Source organism: Narcine bancroftii, chromosome 2 (assembly GCF_036971445.1).
Source record: "Narcine bancroftii isolate sNarBan1 chromosome 2, sNarBan1.hap1, whole genome shotgun sequence".
NCBI classification, from domain to species: Eukaryota; Metazoa; Chordata; class Chondrichthyes; order Torpediniformes; family Narcinidae; genus Narcine; species Narcine bancroftii.
This window is the reverse complement of record NC_091470.1, coordinates 21210842-21221858: the sequence shown is the minus strand read 5'-3', so window position 1 is coordinate 21221858 and position 11017 is coordinate 21210842. Positions and strand designations below refer to the sequence as shown.

The window sequence follows — 11017 nt, the reverse complement described above, 5'->3', positions numbered from 1 at the left end:
CTCGGCTTCAGCACGACGCCGATTGCGTGCTGACGTCACACGCCGCCGATCTGCCGGAACCCCGATTTTGCCAGCCCTTGCGTGTTACGTCACACCCCGCCCATCTGCCTGTCCTCCTCGCTGCCAGTCCCACCCCCCCCTTGCGTGTCACGTCACACGCCGGCCCTCCCAGCGCGACGCCGATTTTTTTTGGGCGCGTTACGTCAGTGGGAGAAGGGTGACCTCGCCACCTCATCATGTGACGCGGCGGTGGCCTCCTTCCCTGCGGGTGGTGGCTGGTGCTGAGGGCGATGCCAGGCAGGAGTGGGCAGCCGGAATGCAACAGGTAGGGTTGGGGGGAATATATTAAACGCTGCTGCCAGAGTGAGAGGGCAACGTTATAGCAGCAACACCTCCCAAGCACCATGGACCCTTTGAGTCTCCCAAGGTCCCAGGGCAGTGCAGGGGAAGGCACCACAGTCTTGGTGTGCATTGTTGGAGGGGCTGGGTTAATTCAGGATTGGCTCTGGCCCTGACCCACTGACCTGCACCCAGGCCATAGCCCCCTGTGCCCCTCCCATCCAGGTCCCTGTCCAAATTCCTCTTCAGTGTTAAAATTGAGCCCACCTCCACACTCCAGGGAATAAAAGTCCTGATCTGCTTAACTCAGTTCATGAAATCACAGTAAATCCTCTCTTACCTGTAGTTAGGAGGCAAGTCCTGGAAAGTACGGACCGTGCAGCGACCTTGAGGATTTGAACCCCAAGATCCCTCTGTTCATTCAAACTCCTAAGTAACCATTAACCCTGTATTCAGAGATAGTTGCGTCACGGTCCCTTCTGTCGTAAGAGAAGGTTGGATGCGTACATGGAGGTGAGGGGGTCGGAGGGTTATTGGCGGTGAGCGGGAGGTTTGAGCTAGTGGAGTTGTTCTAGTGAACCGGTGCGGACTCGAAAGGCCGACGTGGCCTGTTTCCGCTCCGTAAATGGTTATATGGTGTCCTCTACGGTGGGCTACCAGATGCTTCCCGCCCTGTTGGCCGCCGACGTCCTCACTACAGATCAAGCGCAGTCTCCAGTCATTCCACGTCAACCATACTGACTGCGAGGGCCTCGCAAAAAATGGCACTGCACGGCTTTCTGCAATTTGCAGTGGCACATCGCAATGTGCCAACAACTACAAAAAGTTTGGTGAGGGCAGAAGAGCTACAAGGCACCGACCGTGTTCATCTTCGCTCGCAAAGGGATGGGCCATGATGAGTTAGGAGGCCAAAACGGCACACAATTCTCCAAATTTGGCCTCACCAATGTCTCTATCTATGATGCCACTTTCAGGGAATTATATATCTGTATTCCCCAAATCCCTCTGTTCTATCACACTCCTCAGTACCCGACCATTTACAGTGTTTGTCCTTCCAAAATGCAACACTTCACACTTATCTGTATTAAATTCCATCTGCCATATTTCAGCTGGTCCAAATCCCTCTGCAAGCTTTGAAAGCCTTCCTCGCTGTCCACAACGCCTCCAATCTTTGTCACCTACAACATTAACCCTGATTATATTGCAGTCTCTTGGAGTAGCCCTTTCCCAGGAATAGAACCAGGGGACAGGTGCTCAAGATTTGGGGGAGCAGATTTAGGATGGAGATGAGGAGGAACAGCTTGTCCCAGAGAGTAATGAATCTGTGGGATTCTCTATCCAAGGAAGTTGTGGAACTCTCTTCCTACGGAAGCATTGGAGGTGGCCTCAGTAAATATATTTAAGGTGTTGGTAGATTTTTGCAGAGTAGAGAAGTTAAACGTTTGGGGAAAAGGCAGGGAAATGGAGCTGAGTGCATGGCCCGATCAGCTGAGGTCTTATTGAATGGTGATGGGCCTGATGGCTGACTCCTGCTTGTTTCTCAGCAGAGATGAGATTAACTCAGTAGCACTCGGTTCTACCTGACACGAGACCTGGTGGCTGTCTCACAGCTCTGCTGATCAGAATTCGATTCTGACTTTTTTTAGACACACTGCATGTTAACAGGCAATTTCAGCCCTCGATTCTGTGCCGCCCAATTTGCATCCAATTAACCTACACCTCTGGTATATTTCAAATGGTAGGAGGAAACTGGAGCCCCCGGGTAAAACCTACATAGACACGGAGAAAACGTACAAACAGGATTTGAACCCCAGTCCCGATCACTGGCACTAACCGCTAAGTCAACCTTGCCGCCGCCTGTGTTAGGTGTTGTCTGTGTGGAGTGTGCCTGTTTTCCCTGTGACTGCATGGGTTTCCCAGGGTGCTCTCATTTTGACCCACAGGACCAAGGGCTTGCTGGGTAGATCAACTGGCTACTTGAGGTGAGTGGCGAAAGATGGACATGAGAAGCAATAAGTTTTGGAGAAATGGGAGGAGTAATGAACCAGGCCCTGACACAAACCCTGAATGGCCTGTGTGTAACAAGTAACATTTATGCCATGCTCCCCTGCACCATGAATATTCTTCCCCTGCTGTTCTCAACACTCAATCAATCATCGGTTTGGATGTAAGGGCTTTAGCTGTGTTTTTATCTCCATAGATCTGGTCACTTCCAGCTTTATTTCCAATTACCAACTACTACAATACTTTAAATTTTAGCATTGTTTTATCCTGCAAGTATTTAGATAATCATTCATATCCAGCAGTAAACTGGCTAATGCTGGGACATTCCCAATACCCTGCCAGAGGAATTGGTGTTGGTCTGCCTTCCTCATCCAGATCGCGCTGTTGTGTTACACCTGGGGGTTCTCTTCATTACCTCCCAACAGGTGGCCATTGGAATTGTGGCAATCTCAGTCCATCATTATCAGGCAATGGGGTAGGGCACCATCTTCAACATCTCAGAGCTGGCAAAGGAGTGAGGTACAGCTGGTGATGCACCAGATAACGGTTATGCCCAGATGTTGCTGAGGATGAGAGTTTTGTCATACACATAACATCTTTCATCTTTTAGCTGCTCTTGTCAGAAAAAGAGATACAAGAGTATCAGAGCCAGCTCCACCAGGCTTCTTTCATGGGCAGGGAGAAGGACCAAAGGAGCTGCTCACACTAAGACTCTCATAGTCACAAAACAATATTTATTTGTATACCGTATATCGTGTAGTAGTCAAACTCACCTTTTTGGCCCAAAAATTGTGGTTTTCCCATATGATCTGTGTAAAATTCGACTCCTCTATTTTTGGCTCCACCCGTCCAAGCTCCCGACGCTTCGACCGCAGATCCTCACCCTGTCTACTTGCCCACTGGAGCTCCTGACGCCCAGATCGCCGATCCTCACCTCGGCCACCCACCCACCAGAACTCCCGACGTACCAGCCATCTTCCCATCCGAGTTCTTAACGTTCCAAACGCTGACTTAACACCTGGACCCATCCATCCGAGCTCCCGATGCCTTAAACGACACAGGTACTTGCTGCAGTCTAAAGTAGTATCCGTGTAAAAGTTGACACTCCCCCCGCCACCCCAAATCTGACCCGAAAAATTGGTCTCCAAAACTCGACTTTGTTATATGAATACTTGTCCTGCATATGTATTTGTCTGTATGTGTGTAATGTCTGGTTGTGTGTCTGCGTGTTTTACACCGAGGACCAGAGAACACTATTTCTTCAGGTTGTCCTAGTGCACTCAGATGATATATAAACGATTTAAGTATGATGTACAAATGCAGTGAAATTATTTTTGTGGATATGAAAAATATACTGATAAATAATGTGTATAAATTACCATGTGTGAGAAAAAAGATAAATAAAGGATAGATAAATATTCACATTTGCAGTTAGTGCAAAGAAAAGTCATGTAATAGTGTAGACAGATCTATGGTCCTGGAATAGTGGTCTGGTTAAGGTAGGGTGGGGAGGTTCAAGTGCCTGATAGCAGTTGGGGGAGGGGTGGTGGAGTGTAAAAACAGTTCCAGAAGTACTGGACTTCAGGCTTCTGTACCTTTTCCCCAAAGGTAGCTTTGCCAGCCTTCTGGCCATCTGATCAATGGTGAATCAACTTGGTGTGCTCTATACTTTCAGACCGAAGCTGGACCTTCTGCTCGCGAAACGATTCTTCCGAATCCAGGTGATCCTCTTCCCCTCTTGGTCATCGCAGAGTGTCCTGATGTTCACCACGCTTCTGGCCGTTGCTCTGCTGGGTGAGTCTCATCTGGCTCGTCCATGGCGCTTTCAGTGGGTGGGCGATTATTTGCAGCATGGGAGCAGTTCTTTCCTGAATGGGCAACCTGGGTTTTTAGCCATGCTTCCCACCCAGTGCGTCTCGGACATCTGTCCGAAACTCTGAGACCAGTGCGAATCAGGAGCCAGCACCTCCACCTCCTGATCTTACCCTCAGTCCCATCTTTAGGCCTGTGATATAGCAGAGGTGGGGTAGGGTGTACCTCACACTGGGCTCCAGAGAAGACTGTTGGGGGAACCATGATCACATTTGTTTAAATGGGGTAACCCACCCTTTGGTGCAAGATAAGTACAAGTGCACGTTTGAATTATTTTACTTTATTTGTGTATTATTTTATAATTTTGATTAGATAAATCTATTTTATTTGTTTTTATTTGTCCCCAACTATTAATGGCCTTTGATAGATTGGAGTTGCATTGGAGCATTGTGTGGAGAGTCATGGCTTCAAAATTAAAACCACTTGGAGCCTGCTCCCCTTTGTGGAATGTGGAGGTGTAACTCATCCTGCCCTCTGCACCCAGACACATGAAATACGTGGGCATAGGACAATTTGGCCCATCGCATTCACCTACTACCCTGCCCCCTGTGACCCTGTCCTGGTCTCGGATTTCCTGGATTTCTATATCCATTCCTGCCTGACCACAATCTGCTTGGTCTTCGGTTTGTCCACCTTTGAATTTTCCTGCCCTTCTCTCTACACTATTTGGTGAATTTGTTTGAAATGCTCTGGAATTCCTCCACACCTTTTCTACAGCTGCCCCCCCCCCCCCACCCCAACCCAACCTTGGCTGTATTAGGCTTAGTTCCTTTCTACCCCAGTCCTTTTACTCAGCTAGCTCTCCATTGTACACAGGGGAGAGCATTTGGTTGAGGCCAAATTTGGAGCATTGTGTGCAGTTTTGCTCAATTAACTACAGGAATGATATCAGTAAGATTGAAAGAGTGCAGAGAAGATTGATAAAACTCCATGCTGGCAATAATGGACTAAATCCAGAAAAATAGGACTTACCCAGAATGAACAAGATGGGCTGAAGGGCCTGTTCCATATTGCATGTCTTTAAATGTCATCCCTACAGAATATGCATCATCAGAGCATATTGCATGGCTCTCGAATGTGCACATTACTTACGGACAAATCACATTGTTTTGTGAAGTATCACAGAAAAGTCATTAGAATTAGAAAAAATTAAAGGTGTTTGTGAATTTTTTTTTTAAAAAAGGAAAGATTAAAGAAGATTTTGTTGAAGTGAAACCTGAATCTGTCTGCATTTGTTATTGATATTGGTTGAAACTTGGTTGTGGTCAGCATTTAAGAAGAGTTTAGACGAGCCCTTTAATCATCCAGACATTGAGGACTGTGCTTCAGGTTTGGCAATGGAATTAATACTGAAGGGCGTCTCTGGTTGGCATGGACGAGTTGGGCTGAATTGCCGGTTTTCGTGCTGTACTGCTCTATGATTGATCATGCGGTGCATCCAAATTCTGTAAAGACTTTCCTGCGTTTTTTTTAAATAATCTGAATGGAGAACTCTTATATCGAGCAACCAAATTTCTCCAAACAGAACAAAAGACAAATACAGAAGAATTCAAGCCTTTCTTGCACACGCAAAGTTTAAAGCTTTCCTTTGTCCTTGCTGCTGGAGATGAGGTGAACAGCCTGCCCCTGCTATTTGTGTGTTTTCCTCTCCTTTCCTGAGCAAAGAATCGTCCATGAGCAGTTGTTGGGAATTTGAGCAAACAATGAGGAGCTGGAGGACTCTGTGGGTCAGGCAGCATCCGTGGGCAGAAATGGATGGTCAGCATTTTGGGTCGGATTTCTTTATCGAGACTCGCCTTTTACTTTATTGAGAATCATCTGTTTCTGTGAGGAGCAACTTTCTCCTTGCAGTGCGATGTATTGCTGGACAGAACTGAAGGATGGACTCGGTACTGAGCAGGGTGAGAGGGTCTGAGCTGACTTGTGGAGACCATCTTTCTCATTCCTTTACAGAGCAGCTGGTAATTTACCAGGTGGGAATTGTTCCAAGCCATTTCTTCAAAGTTCTGGGAAACAAGGATCTGGTTGGCTTTAGAGAGCTCACTTCCATTGCAATCTGCCTCATCGTGGCCAACTCTCTGGTGAGTGTTACCTAAGCATTGAGCAATTATGGTATACCCTCCCAAAGACTCTACTCTTCCCAAATCTTGGAATCCAGTGCAGGGACAATGGAATCTAACATGCAGGCACAGCATGCAGTAGGTCAAAGATCCATACTCCAAATGTGGAAAGGGATGTAAACTTCCACAAGTATCATCTTCACCACTGATGTGTTTTTATCGGGTTAACTCACACACTCCAGTCCCATAAAGAAAAACATCATCGCAATATTCCATTAGAAATATTAAGGTGGAGTTGGAGAGAAAGTGGGCTTTATAAGTCAAGTTTATTGTCATCTGTTGCACAAGTATAACCCAACGAAACAGTGTTCTCCAATCCTTGGTGCAAAATACAAGGACACACAACCAGTCAACGCACATACAATAAACATACACATGCAGGACAAGTATTCATATATATGAATAAATAGATGTTGTTTCATGAATATGGTGGTTAGTGTGAGCAGTTCCTTTGGTCTTTCAGCATTCTCATTTCCCTTGGGGACAAGCTCTTCCTCAGCCTGGCTCTGATACTCCTGCATGACTTTCCCAATGGGAGCAGCTGAAAGGTGCTATGTGCAGGGTGGAAGGGGTCCTCAATGATTTTGCGCACCCACTTCAGACAACGATCCTGGCAGATCATGTCGATGGTGGGGGAGACCCCAGTGATCCTCTCTGCCACTCTTTTGGTCCTGTGGATTGACCTCCAATAAATGAAGAGTGAGTTATGGTATTGTGCCAAGCCTATTTCCCATGGCTTCAATGTGAGAAACGTGGTTAAGGAATGGGAGGTTATCGCCTTCTGACCAGCAAATCATACAGTCTCATTGGTCGCCCATCCTGGGAGGCCATCTTCAATGCGCTGTAAGTGCGGGTATAAGCTAGAAGGTCAGTTCCCAACTAATCGGAAAGATCAAGTTTAATTGGCGGGCTCCCCTCAGTTGTTTCACCAGTAGGCGAGAATCAAATCATGGGCCGTCAAATATTCATACAGCACAGACCAGACCCTTTGCCTGACCAATCCATGCTGACCAAGTGGCATCTGGGTTAGTCCCACTTGCCTGCATTTGGTCCATATCCTTCTGAACCCTTCCTATCCATGCATCTGTCCAAAGGTCTTGAGAACATTATAATTGTATCTGCTTTTATAGCTTCCTCTGGCAGCTCGTTCCAGGTATGGGCCACCCTCTGGATGAAAAATGTTGTCCCTCAGGTCCCTCTTAAATCTCTCCTCTCTCACCTTAATCCAACACCCTGTAGTTCAACAATAGTTTCCCCCTAGTAAATTGTCTACCTGTCCTTAATAGTTGAGTGCAACTGCTTGACATGCATTCCAAAACACTTGAAATGATAGGAGTCCTGTTTTTTCAAAAATCAACGTTAAAATAAATAAGTGGATATTATGGTTAAAGTGATGTAATATATGCTGGAAATGCACAGCTGATTAAACCACTTCTGACGGAGGAAGGTGCCAAGTTTCACCAGCCACCCATTCTTTGCCCATCCCATGTTATCCTCCTCGTCTCTTTTCCAGATTCTATCACTTGCCTACAAACTAGGACCAGTTTTACTGTTGCCAATTAACCTGGCACAGCTGGACATCTTTGGGATATAGGATAACCAGTACTTGAGATATGGCCAGATGAATTTAAGATCCTATTGTTTCAGAGTTGGCGTGGAACAAGAATTAAAGCTTGTAATTTAGGATTCTTCCAAATATTCAGACTTTTGGGAATGGTTTTCACACATAGAATATGAAATCTCATGGTAAATAAGTCAATGTGTGATAGGGCTAACTTTCATGACGGTGTTAAATTACAGCTTCGGAATTTATTGGGGTGCTTACAGTTCATTCCTGTTTCTACTGACAAGTTGTAATCAATACCAAACTTGAACTGTATCAATTTGTTGCAGGATGTAAATGTTAGGAAATAATATTTGTTTTAAACAGAGGGAGTGGTGGTTGCCCAGAATGGGCTGTCAACGGTAGTGAGGAAAGAGGTTTCAGAGGTTCCAGATTGACTCATGGATATGAAGGGAATGGAGAGAGATGGATCATTCGCAGGTAGAAGAGATTTTGATAATTTGGTAGAAAGTGTGTGCCAAAGGGCTTGGTTCTGTGCTGTACTATTCTGTCTTACCAGAGTAAAGAGGGAAAAAATATATATCAATTAACTTTTACTGTAATTAGTAAAGTGAATGATCAGAATAACTAGTGACTAAGGATGGATCATTACATTGGATCAGGGTTCTAGCTCCTTTCTTGCTTGATGCATTAAGCAAGGGTCTTCCTGTCTGAGATGTCTGCTAGGTTTGTGTTCTGGAAGGTGAATGAGGGGCAAGGTGATAGACAGGGTCAGTCCTCCTCCTTTCTCCACCCAAACTTTCTCTCTGGTTTTAACCTTTACACCCCCTGCTCTTTCATCTTCTTACCCCCATTCAAATCCCAACAGGTGCTTCCTGGGTTCAAGGGTCTGCATTCTCAGCCCAGGGAAGAAGTGGCTTCTTGGGTGTGCCTGTTATGGTGTGAGTGTGTTGAGACTCTAGTGATGGCTTCTCTCTTTCAGCTGAAGAGTTTTGACCGGTATATATCGAATCTGATGTACGTAAGGTGGAGGCAAACTCTGACCCAACACCTGCACCAGGCCTATTTCAGGAGGAAGGTGTACTACACTCTCAATGTGATCTGCAGCAGCCTGGATAACCCGTACGTGGAACCAGAGTTTTATTTTAAAGTGTATTCCCCGAGGCTTGAGTGACCAAGATCATCCAGGTCAACCTCCTGTTAGCTGAAACCTCTCTTAGATCCAGTGTAGCTGGTTTAGGGTGGGGGAAGGGAGGGGAGTTGGGCTGTTGATCATCAGTGTGATGCCCCAGAGAATCTGCTCTGAAGCTTCCCCACCACCCAGCCTCCCCTCTGGTTGGCGCAATCCATGGGCAGAGGCTGTGGGGAGGGCCAACACGTGTGCATTTCTGATCCCAGCCATCAACTAGGACGGCACATAGCACCACTGGCTTGCAGTCCCAGAGACCCATGTTCAATCTGGCCTCAGATGCTGTCTGTGCAAAGTTTGCACATTCTCCCTGTGACTGTGGATTTCCTCCAGTCTCCTACATTGTGTTAATTAGCTATTGTAAATTGCTACTTGTCTGCAGGTGACTGGTGGAATGAATCTGAAGGGGATTTGATGAGAGTGGAGGGAGAATACGAGAAATGGGATTAAGGTAGGATTAGTGAGCATCGATTTTCGGTGGCCCTGTCTCCACGTACATTTCCTTGACTCTAATATCATATCTGAACAGGATAATGGATACCTGAGGAAAGAGTTGTAATCCAAAATCTCAATTAGGGGTTTGGATGGTTTCAATATAGGTTAATGGGAGCTCTTTGGAGACTGAAATCTAAATGATGGGTTCAGGCTGATGATCTTAGAAAGAAATTGAGCCCGTTTGAGGTCTTGAAGGGATTCTGGGAGAGGTGTGAAATGTGGATGCATTTATGGTTTTTTTTTACTCAGGTGCTGAATCTGGGAAATTATTCCCAAATTCCCAGAACACAGTCAGTGTAAAAAGGTCGGAATAGAAATAAGGGTTTCATTCCCGTTCCAAATTTTTACCTCCTGGACCCCTAGAAATTTTTATGGAAGCCTGCAGTCTAAACTGAACTGCAGGCGATCTGCAGCAACAAACGTATTGATGACGTGCGATGCAGCAGTACTGATGGGGCGTTAACACAGGTCCCGAAAGCTCACAGTCTGTCTAGAGGCCCTGGTAATCCTATGGAAACCCTGGACTTACACCTGTTCCATTGTTGGGGACATTTGTACTTAAGAGATAATTATTTCCACGTAGGAACATAGGAAGTAGGAATAGGAGTAGGCCAAAAATGGCCCATCGAGCCTGCTCCATCATTCAATACAATCATGGCTGTATTTCGAGTACCTGTCCGATCTCCCTATAAACAAGGATCTTGCACGTTTTCCCTTAGAAATTGAAAGATTTTTTTTCTTTAAAACAAACAGGTGGTTTCAGGGATGTATTATCGTTTTACTTCATTCAAGAATCAGATATGTAACTGTAGATGCTAAAGGGGGATTTGAACACTTGACCCGCAAGCCATCGGAATTACTAGGGCATTTTCTGAATGGTCTGGCGGGCTAAACCGCACTGACGCTGGAAAGGGGTAGAGGTTAAACCCTAGGCACTAGTCCCAATTACATGAAGCAGACACTCTTCTCCAACAATAGTCATGCAGCAAGGTTCAATGTGTGCCCAAATAGTTGGGAAGAAAATCGGGAAAAAGAGGTGCTGCAATAAATTTTAAGGATAATCAGTTCCATCTGGGCCATGCAGGGTTGACAAAGAGGGTCATTTCCAGCACCAAAAAATGTTTATATGAATGTCTGAACGTTGTCCCGAAGAATGGATCGAGGGAACTAAAAGAGAGAATTTATATCCATTAATAAAACATCGACGCAGTGATGCTGTACGTCACACATAGGTTACACATCACGGTCAACATCGATGCAGTGGCGTCCCAGATCCAACTACGTAAACACTGCACTTAAGATATTCAGTCTAAACTCGCGGTGATATCCGGACAGTTGGAGTTTAGGTTGTTTCTGTGTGAAGGACCACTCTGGAAGTTAGATGAGACCATTCCAAATGGAAAAAAAATGCAAGTTCTGCATAAAAAATACATA

At 45.7% G+C, this 11017-nt stretch overlaps 1 protein-coding gene across 6 annotated transcripts in view; it reads left to right on the top strand.

The window, feature by feature from the left end:
- The first annotated feature begins 216 nt into the window (after positions 1-216).
- The window catches only part of abcd4 (ATP-binding cassette, sub-family D (ALD), member 4), a 68543-nt gene continuing 57742 nt past the window's right edge, over positions 217-11017 (top strand). For 3 of the 6 annotated variants that reach the window (XM_069916085.1, XM_069916084.1, XM_069916083.1), the window contains exons 1-4: positions 217-325; positions 4019-4137; positions 6169-6296; positions 8882-9021. In XM_069916085.1, the coding sequence (XP_069772186.1) occupies positions 291-325; positions 4019-4137; positions 6169-6296; positions 8882-9021 (422 nt within the window). In that variant the 5' untranslated portion in view covers positions 217-290. Of the gene's footprint in view, positions 326-4018; positions 4138-6168; positions 6297-8881; positions 9022-9470; positions 9540-11017 lie in introns of those variants that run through there. The other 3 variants (XM_069916086.1, XM_069916087.1, XM_069916088.1) reach the window with 3 other exon arrangements.